Source organism: Desmodus rotundus, chromosome 1, assembly GCF_022682495.2.
Source record: "Desmodus rotundus isolate HL8 chromosome 1, HLdesRot8A.1, whole genome shotgun sequence".
Taxonomy (NCBI): Eukaryota; Metazoa; Chordata; class Mammalia; order Chiroptera; family Phyllostomidae; genus Desmodus; species Desmodus rotundus.
In genome coordinates, this window is record NC_071387.1 from 42,203,947 (window position 1) to 42,222,539 (window position 18,593).

At 34.0% G+C, this 18,593-nt stretch overlaps 1 protein-coding gene across 4 annotated transcripts in view; it reads right to left on the reverse strand.

Moving 5' to 3' along the window:
* Positions 1-18,593, reverse strand: part of VPS13A (vacuolar protein sorting 13 homolog A) — a 204,021-nt gene that overhangs the window by 61,354 nt on the left and 124,074 nt on the right. For all 4 annotated transcript variants that reach the window (XR_008426793.2, XM_024555661.4, XM_045191605.3 and 1 more), the window contains exons 44-53: positions 18,204-18,459; positions 16,666-16,826; positions 14,031-14,134; positions 13,407-13,689; positions 11,075-11,470; positions 10,709-10,813; positions 10,427-10,573; positions 5,741-5,869; positions 5,242-5,375; positions 47-176 (exon numbers count right to left, since the gene is read on the reverse strand). Coding sequence is in view for 3 of the 4 variants with exons in the window: in XM_024555661.4 (XP_024411429.2) it covers positions 47-176; positions 5,242-5,375; positions 5,741-5,869; positions 10,427-10,573; positions 10,709-10,813; positions 11,075-11,470; positions 13,407-13,689; positions 14,031-14,134; positions 16,666-16,826; positions 18,204-18,459 (1,845 nt within the window). In the remaining variant the exon portion in view is untranslated. The remainder of the gene's footprint in view (positions 1-46; positions 177-5,241; positions 5,376-5,740; positions 5,870-10,426; positions 10,574-10,708; positions 10,814-11,074; positions 11,471-13,406; positions 13,690-14,030; positions 14,135-16,665; positions 16,827-18,203; positions 18,460-18,593) is intronic.

The following is an 18,593-nucleotide window of genomic DNA, read 5'->3' on the forward strand; positions in this document are numbered from 1 at the left end:
ATATAGCTACTGAGAACACCATGAGAACCACCAGCCCAATACATACATCCTTTTGTGTCACTTCACCGTAGCATTTCCCACAACTCCACTTCAGGTTTCTAGAGCCCACTGGATCGGCCCACGTATAAAATACTGCTTTTCCGGGAGGGAGGGAATCTTCTATTTCACTGAGAGAACTAACATAAGCAGTAAATATATGCATTAAATTAGGTGTAAGTATACGAATATATAAAGAACGCAAAATAACACTTCATTAATTCCAAGTGCAATAATTGAGATTTAAAATAGCTCTGATTAAGAGTAGACTGTAAATTTTTCCTTATGCAATGGAAAAGAAGTTTTCTAAGGAAATAATGAGAATACTTCAAGGAAAATATTTGTCCTACATAGGAAATAAAGGTCTTCAGGTCCTTCAAATTACTTTTTCGACTTTTGTGTTAACAGAAATTAATTATGAAAGAAAAGTATTCTAATTACTTTATCTTATTTATACTAAATCGGAGAGAATTTAAATTGGTTGGTAACTCTTTCCTAAGTATTCGTTTTGGTCTGGCAAAAACAATACAGCTCAATTATTTCTAAAAACCTAAGACACAGAATATAAATCTAAGAAAGTCAATCAACTCACAAACTGATTACCAGAATAAAAAAACCAGAGAAGTTAAAAACCAAAGGAATAATAAAATATAACTTCTGTGAGCTGTGTAAGTTGATTCCCCAAATTAAAGGACTTCATTAGTTATGAGACAAAATTAATAACAACAGAATATCATCCTAGAGATATCTTTGTAAAATATTTAAATTTTAAGAAAATAAAGAGAAAACAGTCTATGAACATCTAGGAAAATTGAAGTTACACACAAAGTAGCAAAAAGAAGACTGGTCTCACACTTTTCCAAAATTCTGAATGGCAGAAAACAGTGGAGCAATGACTACACAATTTTAAGGAGAAAGCTTATGACCGAGGTTTTTGTCTAATTCTCATTAATTTGCAAGAATAAGATTTACAAGCAATAGCATAATACATTATCCACAAAACCTTACTAAAAAAGTAACTCATAGACTTTTTTCCAACCAAGCCAGACATGACTCAAAATAAAATTTGAAGAACTGAGATGCAGAAATATTAAGCAACTATACCAGTCAAGAAATCAACTTGTCCATGTTATAAATGAATGCAAATGCCAAAAAAGCCTTGAATGAACATATTTTTAAAAAACTATCCATTTTATATTAACCTGGATCAAAATCCCAAATTATATTCATAAGACACCAGGAATTTGGAATGAGGACTTGAAGAAAATGAAGAAGTATTACAAATCTTTCATGGGTAGTTAGCACTCTCAAAATTTAAAATGCATCAAAATCTTCAAGAACAAAGAAGTAATTATCTAGAACAGAAACAGAATGCATAGTTTCCAAATCATTACTAGCAGGAAATAATCCCCATTACAAACAAGTGTAGCAATGGATCATAAATTAGTTATTATAAGGATTAAAAATGGGTTAAAGATCTTCAGATGAGTATTTATTTGATAGTGATTCTATATGATGGAATATCATGCATTCATTAAAAATTGATTTTGAAGTAAGTTTACATGCTAACAATAGTTGTTAAAAATGAGATTCAGATAGACAGATAAAAAGAAATAGTAAAACAGTGTGAAAAATGCGTTAAAATGTTGACAGTGTTGGGATTCCAAGAATTATAGTTTCCTCACAGTTTATCTATAGAATTTTTAAAAATTAGCAGCTAACACTTTTATGTACAGGAAACAATTAACAGCCATAGTAACAACAACAAAAATACCAAGGGAAAGGAAAGCAGAGGAGATAAAAGCCCTATCCTTCTTATATTTTTTATGAAAAAATTATCAAATATAAATATGTTGAGCAGATAAAATAAAAACTAACCATAGTCCTCAGAATGTTAACTACGGACATGTACATGTCTTAAACGCACAAGAAAATGAGAATACAATGACAAACGCTTTTATCTACACATGTCAAGGTGCAATCAAAAACTGGGGGTACAGATTAAGGTGGGGAAGGAAGGGATCACGTGAAAGTGGAGTGTTTCTGGAGGAAACGAGAACCTGTACATGGAAGGACCCGAGCATTCAGGAAACAAAGACTTCAGTTGGTCTTAAGTACAGGTTAAGAGTTATGCAACAGAAAGAGAAATGGTTAGACAGGTAGCCTAGAAACATAGTTTATTTTAAAAGAAATGAAAAGCCACTAAAGAACTCTAAACAGGAGAGAGATATGATTATATTTAGTATTTTTGCAAACCTACCTCTAGTGGCAAACAGAGGTTTGACTATTAGGAGCCGAAATGACAGGAGAGATTAGACAAAAGGAGAAGGTGCGAAAAAACAGAGCTTAACTGGTTGGTGTGGAGAGGCGGGGGAATCCAGGATGACAGGAGGAGCTGACACTGCCATTCACAGAGAAGGGTCTGGAGGAGGAGGAGAGTTTGCAGCACAAATGAGGAGGTCAGTTTTGAATCAGTTAAGGTTCTTGTGTGATATTTAGTAGGTGGCAGCCTGAAATATCACAGGCTCCAAGAATAGGCTGTGTTGGAGTAAAGATGTGGGGAGCACTGGCACCTAGGACTCTGGATTCAATCAGACTCTTGATGTAATAACTACTTCAAATAATTCTAAATCCAAATCTAGTGTTCACTCTTGCAGGCTGTAAAATTGCAAATTTTATAGGTTTCCATTAAGATTGTGATTTTTTGTTTCAGAATTTCAACACATGATCTAGTTGCTCCCTTATCCCTTACTCTTACAATTAAAACAATCTAGTAGATAAGATTTCTAAAAATTTTGTATCTGAATTGTACTATTAAAAAAAATTGCAAGGTCAAGGCCAAGAAAAGACTGAGAAGTTTCTAGGCTAGTTTGAGTCTCAGCTAGGCTCATCTATATATCAGAGAATTAAGTTATGATGTGCTACATTGTAAGTAAAACATAAAGAATTAACTCAGCTCCTATGTATCTCAAATGCTACCAGCTATGCACCTACCTTTGAGAGAACTGAGAAAATAGTCACTAAATTCCTTTTCTGTAGGTCTTGATTCTGTGAATACTCTTTGGGAAAGATTACTTGAGGTTAACGGATTGAGGAAAATCACTTCTACCTGTTTTTGTTAGTTTTTTAAAAATCCTCACTGGAGGATGTTTATTGATTTTACAGAGGGAGGGAAAAAGGGAGGGAGGGAAGGGGAGGAGAGAGAGGGAGAGAGAGGGAGAGAGAGAGAGAGATCAACTGGTTGGCTCCCATATGCCCTGACTGAGGATGGAACCTGAAACCTAGGTTATGTTCTCTGACCAGGAATTCAACCTGCAACCGTGTGTGTGTGTGTGTGTGTGTGTGTGTGTACACACTCCAACCAACTGAGCCACCAGGCCAGGGCTGTTTTTGTCATTTTTAATCAACAAATTTATTATTTTTATAAATATAGATTACCATAAAAAATAAGCTTTTGTGGTACCTCAACATTTCCAAAGATGAGAGAACTGATGGGCAAAGAGGGGTCTAGGTTATGTGCCAGCTCAAACTTGGGGTCCTCACTCATTGTTTATTTGAGTCAATGATTAGAACTGTACATTTAGCAGTGGAAGGAAGCGGTACACTCATAAATATGGGCCCACTTGTAACTGATAGATGAAGACAAACTAAGAAGAGCAGACAAAATAATTTCAAGACAGTCTGGGACCAGTAAGTGCAGGAACAAAAAGTTCCATAAACTATAGCATTACTGCAAGACATGGTATCACAGCAAATTGAAACGATGATGCTCGTAGGAGTCCTGAAATATCAATATATAAATACAATCTTTGGGGAAGTTTTAAAATGTAGCAGTCCTTTAGCACATACCTCAGCAAAAAGATACCTACTGTTTGGGAAAAAAACACTGAAGTTTGAATATTTATATTGTGTTCAATAAAAACACAAAAAAATTGAAAAACAGACAAAACAAAGATTAACCCTGACATTTTCCTCACGGAATTCTACAATGATCAAGCTTCTGCCATACTTGCTTCAGTTTCCCTTTTTGTTTTACTGAGGCATTTGAAAGTAAATGAAAAAAGAACATACAGATCATATGAAAAGATGCTCATCATCACTAATCATCATGAAAATGCAAATAAAAATCACAATGAGACATCTCCTCACACCTATTAGAATGGCTATTATTTTTTCAAAAAGAAACAGAAAAGATATAACGAGCATCGGCAAGAACGTGGAGAACAGGATGCCCTGGGTACTGCTGGTGAGACTGGAACTCGGTATATAGCCACTATAAAAACAGTACGGCGTTTCCTCAGAAACTTAAAAATGAAACTAGCATATGATTCAGCAATTCTACTTCTGAACATTTAACCCCCCCCCAAAACCCTCAAGAAAACACTGACTCAAAAAGAGGGCGCCCATGTTCACTACTGCTTTACCTACAATTGCCAAGACATGGAAACAATCTAAGTGTCCAATGACAGAAGAACAGAGAAACAAAATGTGGTATATGTATACAATGAAATATTATTCAGCCATATAAAAGGAAAACTCGCCATTTGTGACATCATGGATGGATCTTAAGGGCATTATGCCAAGTGAAATAAGTCAGAGAAAGACAAATATCACAGACCTCACTTACATGTGAAATCTTAAAAAAAGAAAAAATAAAACGACCTAAAAAACCCAAAAGAAGAAAAAGGAAAACAGATGGGTGGCCGGCTGCCAGGGGCGGAGTTGGGGAATAGACCAAATGGTGAAGGTGGTTCAAGGGCACAAACTTCCAGTTATGAAATAAATGTCATGTAGTGTACAGCATTGTGACCATAGTAATAACACTGTATTTTTTTAATTGCTAACAGAGTATATCTTAAAAGGTCTCATCACAAGAAAAATTATGACTATGTATGGTGATAGATGTTAACTAGCTTTGTGGTGACCATTTTGCCATATGCACAAGTATCAAATCATTATATTGTATATCTGAAAGTGATATAATGTTATACATCAATTATGCCACAGTTTAACAATAGTACAGGTATTAAGTCAGTTTTACCCCTACATGTTTCAGTATAAATTTTTTTTAAAAATGAGAACACAGTTTAATATAGCCAAAATGCCATTATCAGTGTTTACATTTTTAAGAAATCATCATAAAGTCGGTGTCTCATCACTTAGACTTTGCTCAAATCGGGGATACTGTATTTGTGATAATCTTACCTTTGCCTATATTCAATAATGTCATCCTTAGTGTGATTTATTAACAGGAATGTCGCTGCCCCATCATGATAATCTGAAAATGTAATAACTGTAGAATGCTCAGCCAAGTTAACTTCTGCTATAATACCACCAAGCTAGAAAAAAGGGAAAAAACATTCTCTAATATGATCATTTTCCAAAGAATATTAACAACATTTAATAATAAAACTACTCATAACTTTTTTTATTTTATATTGTATGTTTGGGAAACCATGCTCTTGATTATTATACATAGATGTGCCAAATTCCAGATGTATATTTTCGGCACTTCAACTAACTTTCTGTAAAACAAATTGTTTTATGCCTGTCTCCTTTTAGTACTATTTCCCTTCACAGACACAAAAAAATCTTCGTTAATTTTTGGTGAAAGGAAAAAAATAATGAGAAAATTATTTGATACAAAAAAATTAAATATTAGTAAGTAACATTACCTTCTTTAATCCCTCCCCGCCCAAAATACCTCATTATCCAGACGCAATAAGATGCAATTTTCTTGCTTGTTAAAATGTATTTTTTTGGGAGGGCCTTTACTTCTTTCAACTTGAATAAGAAGTGTATTTGAAGCATCCTCAGGCCAAAAGGGGATACACTAAAACACACATATTACATATATTTATTTTTAAAACACAACAGATTGCATCATAAAGTCCTTTATCATTTTAATAAGCCCATCAGAGTAGACTTAGGATAAAAGTAAAGTAAATCTCTTTCAACACCGTTCTAGTTATTGGGTTGTTTACCTAAACAGCTGTAAACTGTCCCCTTAGAGATGGGCTGTCACGTGTGGGCCAGGGAAATGAAAGCAGTAATTGGTAGTAAGTCGAAAAGCTATAATAAACAGAGATTTTAATGTGGTACAGATCTACAGAAGGGCTGAAAATCCAGGAAGTCAGCTGAGGAGAGAGCCGGGAAGCAGGTGAACAGTTTAAAACAAGGAAACACTCAGTCATGAAAAATCATAATCAGGTTGTGGGCATCATTTGGTAATTAAGCAGCAGTCAAAGTACACACAAATGTTGACTCAGGATACGTGTGAAATCCAGAGCCAGGGAAGTCAAGTAAGGGTAAAAAGTAAAAGAAATATTCAAAGTTCAAAGCAGGAAATAGGTTCAAAATCTTCACAACCTGGATATCAGTGATCTGGAAACCAGGTAGTCGGTGTACCCAGAAAGAAAACTGGACAATAGGAGCTGGAAACAAAGCAAAGAGCTGAAAGAACAGGAAAGGAGAAGCAAACTCGTCTGAAAGCCACTGTAAACCCTGTCTTACTATGATAGGCCCTGACCAGACTGGGGACTTCACATATTTCAATGAGACTGTTCATGTGTGACTCTGATTATCACCATATGACCTGGGAACAATGTAGCAGAACTGAGATGTCAAGTCCGTTCTACTCAACCATAAAAGGTAATTAACAGAACTAGACAGGGAATATGCTGAAGGCTGTAAGGGGCTGAGAAGGTTCCTCTCTGGGTTTCTTGCAACCTAGCAGAAACTTACCTGGAAGAGTCAATACTAATCCAAGTATACTTCCCATAAGCAACTGATGTGCTCTCTGAACATCCCCTAAACTGCTATTTTCTGATAGCCTTTGCCTTAAAAATATATGTTTTTATGTTTAGTAAGGTATGCTGTGTATCTTTTAAAAATATTATGTGCTCCACCTCTTGAGACTAGAGAAAGTAGGAAAGTACTTGTCTTGTAGTTGAAAAATAGAAATAATAGGTAAGTTTAACAAATCTACATAAGTAATAATCATGAGTATAAATCCTACGGTAATGTTTGCTATGATAAGTTAAAATGAAAATGCAAAACTTTTAAACTAGCAAAGAAAAACGATCTTAAAAAAACTAAAACTAAAAATAAAATAAAATAAAAAATAAGTTGTTATGCAGTTTTAACTGCAATTAATGTAAATATAAATTAACTGTTGAAAGACAAGCTATGGATTAGGTATTTTAAAAGACCCAATAATGTTATCAGCAATAGACACATAATGCAAGACATAGAACTGTTGTAAATAAACGTATAGAAAAAAATATACTTAGAAAAATCTAAAAGGCAAAGCAAGGCTGGAGTTGTAATGTTAGTAACTAGACATAGAGCTCTACATTCAGCAAACCAAGAACCCATAAGCACACATGGAACGTGTGTAAAAATAAATCACATGTTATTCAGCAAATATGTATTGAGAGCATACTGTGTTTAATCACCATTCAAAACCCTCCAACAGTTATCCATTTCACTCAGAGCAAAAGCTAAAATACTGGCAATGGCTCAAAAAGTTCTACATGATTATTCTTCAACACTGTTATACCTTGTTCTCTGCTACTTTTCCTTCTTTCAGTAATACTGGCCACTTTTGCTACCCTTCAAACATGCCAAGTATTCTCCCACCTTAGGGGACAAGCCCCGGCTGATTCTTTTGTCTCTAATGCTCTTCTGCAGATTCTACATTGCTGGGGAGTCTGACTGCTGGCTGTGTGTAATTTTTCAGGTCAGAACATAGTCAGTTATAAAGGGGGTTTTGTCTGGCAGGCCTCACAGGGAACCGACCTCCTCATACCAGACTAGGCACACAGCCAGAGTGCTGCACTGTGAAGGACTCAGCCCTACCTCCAGCCAAGCTCAAACACAAACCCTGGGCACCTCCATTCAGTGGCCTCGTTATTAGGGCCCTTGGCAGAAGCCTTCCTCAGGAACCTCTGCAAAACTTTATCAGGACTTTTCCACTCATAGCCTTTTCTTCTTGTTCTTTCCCTTCCCCCAGGTCCATAAAAAAGCCTTTTGTTCAGGGCTCCCCTGACGGTGATAAAACCCCCTTATCTGTGCTGATCCATTTGACCACTGACCAATGCCACTCCTGGGGGGAGTCACTGTTTTCTCTGGTTTAGCTTCTTGTTTATACTATCACAGTAAGTAATCAAAGGCTTGACTGTTATATTCATTTCGGTTTGTCGTCTTAATCAGCTACTCCAATACCTAGCAGCTCAGCTCCAGCTCAGCTGAACTGACAATTGCTACCTCTCACATTTCCTCCAAGTCTGATGAAATACGACCTGAGTCCTATCTGTGACCACCTTACATAAAATTACAGTTCACCCCTTGCTTGTGACAACTCTTACTACTTCTTTCTCTTATTTTCTTTTCCTCTATTACATTTGTCACCTTTAAACATATATATTTTATTAATTGATCATGGTATTATTAATTTATTGTTTTCCTACACCTCCATTGAAATATAAACTCCATGAGGACAGGGACTTGTTTCGTTAACAGATGTATCAATGACAAGCCACATAGGAGTACACAGTAAGTATTTGCTGAAAGAATGTATTAACAGGCAGACTTAAAAAAAGTAGAGCTTCTGGAAATGAGAAATATAATTATTCAAATAAAAAACCCAACCAAAGGCTTAAAAAGCAGTTCAGACACAGTAAAAGTAAAAAATTATGGAAGATATACATGTAGAATTTATCCAGATTGCAGCAGAGAGTTATACAGATGAAAAATATAAAAAAGACATTAGGAGACATGGAAGATAGAATGTAAAAGTCTAAATATGTTTGATTAAAGGCTCAGAAGGGGAAATGGAAGGACAGGGAAGAGACAATATTTAAAGAAACAATAGTTGCAAATTTTACAGACAGTACGAAGAATTATTAATCCACAGACCCAGCAGTAAGGCGTCTCAAACAGGACATATTAAAGGAACTCACACGTGATTAAACAGTAGTACGACTGCAGAACATCAAACACAGAGACTGAAGGCAGCTAAAGAGAAAAGAAAGATAACCTCTAAAGAAATGACAGAACCACTCAACATGAAGGGATGCCAAAAAACAGTGGAGGAAAATATACATGCTGAGAAAAAATAGAATTCATTATCAAGAAAAAGTACCATGAAGTAAAGATGATGATAAAAATTGGAGAGCATTATGCTAAGTGAAATAAGTCAGGCGGTGAAAGACAAATACCATATGATGTCACCTAGAAGCGGAACCTAATCAACAAAACAAACATGCGAGCAAAATAGAACCAGAGACATGGAAATTAAGGACAATCTGACAGTGACCAGAGGGGAGGGGGGAGGGAGTAATGGGGGGAAAGGGGTAAGGGTTGTCAGGAACAACTACAAAGGACACGTGGACAAAACCAAAGCGGGGCAGGATCAAGGGTGGGAGGTGGGGATGTCTGGGGTGGGGGGAGAGTGGTAAGGGGAAAATGGAGACAACTGTACTTGAACAACAATAATAACATGTGAACAAAAAATTAAAAAATATTTATTAAAAAAAATCACACAGGCTGGAGGGGCAGAACTGGGAATTAAATGTACAGTGCATTCCAGAAAATGTGCTTCTAACTTAAATTCCAGACTGCCTTTTGGCAATCTGAGGAATGCATAAATAATTGAAACTATCTCTTTTAAGCAAGTATTATGTTTAAATATAGCTATTAGAGGATTTATTCTCAAAAAAAAAAACTTGTATGGATATACACAAACATTCCATCTTCCTCCAACAACAGCACAAAGGAAATTCTAAAGGATGCACAACAAGAAGAATGATTCCAGAAGGATGGCTTAAAAGCAAGGAAAGTGAATAAAAATAATAAATATTTCTCTTATAACCCTAATATATCTAGAATAAAAATTCCTCAAAAGTAAAAGATTCTGTCAACCTCAGGCAGTCCTTCAGAAAGTTCTTGTCTAGAGGTTTAACAGCTAAACATGGAGTAAAACAAATATTTTCCTTCTAAGTCACTATCACCTCCCTAAAAAAACTGGTTTACCATGCTCTTTAAAGACAGTCCTAAGAGCTTCCTGAAGAAAATAAATCATTTCCTTCTCTTCCCTGCATTTATAACGTATCTAGTCTTATTTGACTCCATTTGGTTAGTAACTGTTAAATGTTTACACCTCCCTTATCAAGCAATGTATTCCTAGATGGCAAGGTTTGGATTTTAATAATTAAATATCCAGGGCTTGGTTCAAATACTCAATGAATGTTCATGGAACCGAAACAAACTTGGGGGAGTGCAGGAAAACTTGGGGGAAAGTTAAAACATTACATTGTAATTTCAGTTATCTAACTTCAAGGAAAAATAAAAATCCAAAGATTAATGTTATTGAAATTCATCTACCCACCTGCTCCAAATCAAGGGAGAGCCATTTATCATTTCCTTCTTCAGCCACTGATATACGGTATTTGCTTTTGTTTTCAATCATATAAAAAGGGGTAAATGTCACAATTCTGGTAATGTTAAAACTGCTGAGGCCAATAGTAACACCAACCTAAGGAAAATAATATTTTCAAAAACATTTCAAAAGCTGTTACATTAAAATTACATCCTTAAAAATTAAGTTGTCAGTAGAGTCAATAGACACAGTTTAGATAAAAGTTTCTTAATGAGCACGGAGTGAACTCACTTGATACTCCATTTTCAGGGCTTTACATTTAACAGCTCCATGACTCCCGACAGTATCAATTGAAAACTGATCGGACAATTCACTGTCAGTTACCATAAGCTGAACCTAGGAAAAAACATTTCAAATATATTACAATCTTTAAAAAGTCCAACCTAAACTGATAATTTCTTTTTTGCTTTTTAGTATAAATATTATATTGTTAATGCACTAAACCTTTCCCAATATGAAATTTTACTCTTTACAACCTCAAATATTTAACAAATGTTATTTCTACCTGTTTCATAGTATTTTATTCTTCAAAATTCTAAACTCTAGAAAGGAGTGATAAATAGCTAAGAAAAATGAAAGTTAAAAAACTTTACATACCTTATTGTTATTAAAAAAGTGCTTGGGCTGAAAAGAAAAGAGAACTGGCATTTTATAATTAGGTGGATGCTTTCGATGAATTCCATCTGCTTTATACTGTAACATTCGACCAGTTTTATTGACCATCCAATAAGGACTATGAAATGCCACAACCGTCTGGCCAGGATTATAAGTCACATGGATAGCAATATCTAAATCAGTCTTTTCTATTTCTGTAACACAGGTAAAATTGATGAAGCTAATATCCTGTTGATTAGGTTTTATATGATATTCACTTTTCCAATCATGATCAAGATAGTCAAGTAGCTTCAAATGTATCTTGGCTTTATCCAGTTGCACAGTACAAATATGGGCGGAACATCCCTCATTTAGAGTAAAAACTCTCTGTTCATTCCCCTGTAATAAAAAAATATAGTAAAATTTTTAACATTTCAGAATAATATGTCATAAATTCTATTTGATTCCAAATGCTATACAAAATGCTTTTGAAATATACTTCTGTCAGAACAAGACAGAAGACTTATATTCAAATTCTAACTCTGCCAACTATGTGACTTGTGTAAATTATTTGAGATATGAGTTATTGTATTTGTAAAATGGTCTACATGGACTATTGTTAGGATAAATCTAAATAACACAATGTGAAACTCTGTTGGAACTAATAAATGTTATAAAACACTATAATTAGTAAAACATTTAAAAGTCTTATCCATTAGTGATTTTAGTTTGGAAAACTAAAAAATAATGAAAAATGCATGAGAAAACTGGTGACAGTCCAAAGTAAGCAATCCCTACTAACTCCCATTCTTGATTTTTAATACTCCCTCACCACCCATTTCCAATTATTGTTTTGCATTTTACGTATCTCTCAAAACTGTTCATTTCTCTCCACCCACACTCCTATTACCTTAGTTCACGTCACCGTGACCTCCCAGTTTAAGTCGCCTAACTGCTCTTGTCTCCTCTAATCCCTTCTCCATACCACAGCTAAACTGTCTTTTTAAAAACTGATCATATGCTTTGGAAGCTAGCAAACAATGTATTCCCTAAAAGCATCAAATTAAAAGTTCTATGAGAATTGAACATAGATGGTACATCTGGATAATTCACCAGTTTTTCCAACATCTCTAACCTAGTTCCTTACTGTTGTTATAAATAGGAATCTCTTCATCTTAAGGTTTTAAAGTAATTAGAGCAAGAATGATTTCAGAGGTTGGTACCTAACACGCAATGTGCACAGAAGAGAAGAGTAGTGGAGGCGGTGTTAGAGAGGCACAGAAGTGGCAACTGCGTGTCTGTCAGGCGCTCTACTAAATCCTTCACATACAGTGTTTCACTTGATTTTCCCCATGCCCCAACTGTGGCACTTTTATTACTATGCACGTTTTATAAACTAGGATAAATAATTCAGACAGATAATATAACCTGCCTAAAGACATGTAAGTAAGTAATACAGCTAGGATTAAATCTCAAAGCTACCTGACAGCAAAGTGCAAATTCTTAACCACTGCCAAACGTAGAAAAAACAGATATTCTTAAATCATAGATATGTTAACTTCACCCTCCCAAAAAATTTTATAAGAAGTGTATACATATAGTAAACCCCAATGATTAATAATTAATAGACTACAACAAAAACAATAATTAATAGATTACAACGAAGACCTTCCTTATATTTGATAAGCATGGCAAATGTAATATTAATATCCTAAGATCAAATCAGATATAACTTGTTAAAACAGAGTATTTAAAAGAAAAAGCATCTTTCTAGGGCATAAAATCCTTTTAGAGAACATGAGGATAATATAATGTAGCAGGGTTTTTTCATTTAAGTCCAGTACTTGAATGCAATTTTAATACTAATTCTCATACTTGTTTTACAAGTTAGAATCCATCTTTTTAGTGTATGATATATGACATGCACATGCATAGAAAAGATTGAAAAATACATATTCTAAAACTAAAATGATATTTTCATCTAAAGTGCTACCTTCAGATGATGTGATTATAGGCATTTTTTATTATCTCTATTTTCTAAATTTTCTAACAGGAATTTATATTACTTTCATAAATATTTTTAAAATGCCATATCACATTTGTGTATATTATTTATATTCAACTTAGTAGCCAAATTTCAAAGGTAAATTAATGAAAAATATTTTTAATCCTCTTTTTATACATGATTTGAAACATTTTCTTTTCCATTTGAAGTACTACCTATCACCAGTACTAAAATTTTTATTAGAACAGTAAAAAATTTATTCTTCATACTTTCAAATAACTAAAGCTACAAAATCAAAGGTACAAAGGCATTTAAAAATTTCCAAAATACCTCAATATAATAAGCAATTTTGTAAGGGAGAAGATTTCGCAGTAGGACAGGTGGCCACAAATGTATTATGTACGGTAAATCCCAACCGTCTTCTGAATAAACTGACAGAGATGACAGATTATCTTTCTCTGGGACAACATTAATAATAAATGGTTTCTTAGAAGGGTTTATAGGTCTACAGCTCTTCTTCAGAAAAGTGCCTTCATTTTTTATAAGTTCTTCAAAGTCAATTCCTTCACACATTTGATAGTCCTCATCTTCTGGCTTCAGACAAAAAAGTGATCTGCATAAAAGATTAAAGAATATGCATTGAAATACTTTAAAAGGGAATATATTAAGTTATATGAATACAGCTTTAGAACAACGAAATTACCTCCCTCCATATTATTCTAATACATTTTTATATTTTCACAGTCTTAGAAATAGGTAAGATAGACAATAGATATCTCCATCTTTCAGGAAACTAATGAAGTTATTTAACTTTTAAGAAAAGAATATTTTTCTTATAAAATTACTATCTTAGATGTATGTTTACAATATATGTAGATATCCTTACCAAGTCAGAAACTAAAAATTCCATACGAGACCACAGAGCAAACAAAAAGAAGGATAAAGAAGAGTCACCTGTAAGATGCTAATGGTATGTTAAATTCATTTCCAGATGTAGCTATTCCCAGTAAAGTATCCCCTTCATAAACTGAAAGTGGGACTGAAAAATGATTTCTAATCTGGGAAAGAAAAACAGTAACATTTAGTACCATTAATGTAATAAACTAAAGACATTTAAAATATATTCCGTCTAAATACCCCAACAAAAGAACTATGCAGTAATATTTACCTTGCTTAAATAAATTAGAAAAGAAACAAACATGATTGTTTTTCCTGGAAATACAAGAAAAATTTTGATAGTTTTATAGAAAAGGAATCTCAAAAAATGAAACTTTAAAAATCCTAGAAAGAAATAAGTAGTATCTTCTTGACTTTGAGATAAGTAATAACTTCTTCTTTAAACAAAAATAGTAGAAAAAGTTCAAAGGAAAAAATATTACATCAAAATTTTAAATGTCTATATGACAAAGTAAAGAACAAGCCTCAGGCTGGGAAATGCCCTTTTTCACACTGCTGTTCTATGTTCTTCATGGATGAGACACAGTGTATGGAGGGTGTCATACCCAATGAGTAGCATATGACAGTGATATGCAGGTAACATAATTTTGATTATTACACATTATCTGATAAACCTACAAGCAGTTACAGTTACCTTTGGAAGGATAAAAACAAATTGGTTAGAAAGACCATTTTCTTATCTTCCTATATCTTACTAATAAAAAAAGTCATACAAAAACATAAAACATGCTCAGTGGGAAATAAGATTAAAATAGTCTTAACATCGCTATATTTTATTTCTAGATATATTGTTTGCCCCACCTATTTAAAGCCATACAAATACATTTTGATTTCTATAAATACCTGTAAGAAACTTAAAATTAATGTTTAAGTAACTTAATGAAATTTTTAAAATCAATCATAATGAGAACTGCCCAACAGTCATCTTTTAAAACAGTTGGTTATAAATCATAAATGAAAGAAAAGGAACTTACATTTTTAGCCATAAGGGAAAAATAGGGACCAGATATACCTTCCAAACCTAAGTAACTAAGCACTGGAGGGAAAACACACATTAAACTATAATTTTCAGACACCGGGTAATAAGCAGCACAGGAAAGAAAAAATAAAAACAAAAGCCTCCAAGAGAAGCCCTAAAATTGCTCGAGCTTACTGCCTGGAGAGTCTCTGGGCTGCTGCCCAGGGAAGGAGAGGTCAAACAGAGCCCAGGCTGCCTAAACTGGAGATGACAATTTTGGAAAGCCAACGCGGTATAAACTGAGAGCGCACTGCATGAGAGAGGAGTGCACTGCTCTGAGGGGTGAAAGGTGCAGGGAGGAAATGTGTGCTCTCCTTTCAAAACTTCAGTTCAGTATTGACCAGCGTGCGCACATGAGAAGACTGTCTAAGGCTTGGTAAGAGCAACCGAAAGGGGCCGCATCCCTGTGCCGAAATAGTTCCTTTTCTCACCACCCAAAGTGGTAAAACTTTGTTAGTACAGAAGATGTTAGTTGCAGTTCCTTACTAGTGGGGCAAAATTAGCCCTGGACTAAAGGGTGCTTGAATCCCATCTAAAAAATTAAAAAATAAAGACTAAAAGGATCACTTTCTAACATAACTGCACTGGAGAATACATGAAGAAATAAAACATCCAGCAAGGTAAAATTCACAATTTTAGGTATCCAATAAAAAAATTACTAGACACAATAAATTTTTAAATGACCCATAATAAAATAAAAGTTAATAAAAGGAAACATATCAGATGTAATGCACATGAGAGAATTAGTAGACAAGGACATTAAAACAACTATATTTAATATGTTCAAAGTTAGGGGAAAGACAAAGTATTAACAGATGACAGAAAACATAGATAAAAGTGCAAATTGAAATTCTAGAGATAAAAATATATTGGAGGGCAATAAAGAAAGACTGGACTTTGAAAAACAAAAGTACTATAAGACACAACAATATAAACTAAACAAACACAAGGGGGAGAAAACTGAAAGAAAAAATGAACAGAGCATTACTGAGCTGTGGGGCAGATCTAAAACTCTAATATATACCTAACCGTGGTCAGTGAAGGTGAAAGAAGAGGGGAAAAATATTTTTAAAATTTTGAAAAAAATGGCAAAAACTTTCTAAAGTTGATAAAAGCTGTAAATCCACAGATTCCAGGAAATTAATAAAACCAACTACAAGAGACATGAAGCAAACAGCACTAAGATCCATCACGATCAAATTACTTAACATCAGCGATAAAGGATAAGACCCTTTTAATGCAAACAACTTGAAATGTATGCAGCTTATTGCACATCAATTGTACCTCATTAAAGCTATAAAAACTTTCTCTCACCATATTGTTTGATTAAAACAAAAGGATATATACATACTATAAAACCCCAAAATATTAATGAGTATTTTTCAAAATGCTCCAAAAAGATTTTACAAAATAGCCCTATAAAAAATTACAAGTACATTGAACAAAACCCCATGACTGCTCATATTAGAGTAGTACAATTACTGGTAATGATGCTTTGATATTGGCTGTATTCCTATTATAATCTGTATTCTTTCGGTAGTAATTTTAGTTCTTTTTTTTTTATTAGCACATAAATATGCACATGACCCCACAAAAAACTGTATCATTTCATACCTGCACTGGGGAGCGAACTGTTACCTTCTTACTTCCTTCCACTGTATCGATTTGACAAACAATAGATCTTTCAACTCCAGACTCTCTGTGTCTTACAGTGTACAGTCTGCGTCCCACTTTTGTTAAAGGAATTTTATCAGCAGTGGAGTGGTTAGCAGGTGCTAAATTGAATATACATATTTGAAAAGTTTATTATAAATCATCATATATTAATTTTAGATAGATGTTAAGAGTAAGAAACAACAGATTATTTCTTAAAGTTACTCAAGTCTTTGGATTTATCACTACACAAAGGGTATTTCTTTGCATAGACATAATGTATACCAAGGGATATTCTAAGAAACCACAATGCATTTTCACCACATTCACCTAAAAGTTTCAAAACATTTTAGCAAAAAAAATTTTAATTGAAAAAAAAAAGATACTCATTCACTAGTTGGACATAAGGCAACTTATGAACAAAAAGGTTTCATAAACCTTTTCAAAATAACTACTGAGAAGAATTATTATAAAATACAAGAAAAGTGATCTCTGATTTGCTGTTATAATAACCAGAGTCTAATACCTTCAGGCAATCACTGGAAATTACCAAGGTAGCTGCAATTTTTCCGTTTTTAATTTTGTAACATGTGACACTGTGGTATCTAGGATTTGATTAAACAAAATTATATACACACTGATCTAATATACATACATATGCTGTATTGGGGGATAAAGTATTATTTACATTAATCCCCTCACTCCTGACTATATAAAAAAAATGTTAAGTTAAAATCAAACAGAGGTAAAACTGGCAAGGACAATTCACGGACAATGCTCGGACAACACCTGAAACCTAGCCATAGTTGTGCATCATTTCTTGATTAGGAGAAAGCACTAGCTGTCAGTCTGGTAACTCCAATCCAATGTCTAATTAACCTTCAAACACCCTCCACCTTAACTATTTAAATGTCAAAGTATCAGAAAGTGGTGTAGGCAAGGCTCTGGGAATATTTAACTTCATAATGAGTAGATATGTTATGATAACTTAAAGTTTATTTATTTTCACTTCTCATGAAAAACTTCTGGGAAGCAGAAAGGACAAAAGAAATGTTCACCTCAGCAGGCTTAACATAAATAACATTTATAAACCCGAAAACTATTACAATGTGCCATTTCCATAAATTCAAACCTTATTTTGAATTCATTCAGGGGCACTGGTGGAATACTACTGAGTTATACCAAAGGTGGTTAAAACAACTACCACCAATAGCTATAGTCTGTAAAAGCTGAGTAAGAATGAGATCTACTATTTCTCCTCCAAAAAATGTACAGTAGTAAATTACCATGCCATAAATAACGCAGTGAATAAGGAAAGTTACAATTTGGCATGTGAAAATACAGTGACAATAGCAACCAAAGACCTGCAAAGGAAGAAACGAAATTCCCAACCTATTAGGAAGGAGATAAAACTTGTAGGATATCATAAATGAGTAAAATGGGATGTAAAATATAACTGAAAAGATATTTAAGCCCTAGGAAGATAATTTATCACTTACTAAGAAGGATGAAGAAAAGTTTGCTGCTTAGGCTGGTCATTGCATTGAAATGATCGTTGTCTTTTGTTCGGACATAATCCATACTTAAACTCTCCTCATTTTTCAGTACATACGATTTTGCCACTGGAACACTGAGTACACTGAAAGAGTCACTCGGTGAAACAGAGATGGTAAGTCCAAGAGAGTTTACAATCATAAATGGCGCTAGATCCCTTATGAAGACAGCTGAAGATCCAGTGGCAGCTTCTGTAAATGCCTAGTAAGGAAGAATGGTCGTAAGTAAAATGAAATGAAATGTGGAAAACTAAATGACACGCAGAACCCTAATGGACATATGAAAAATAACTAAGTTAATATAAAAACATTTTATCCAAGAAAAGAAAAGGGATA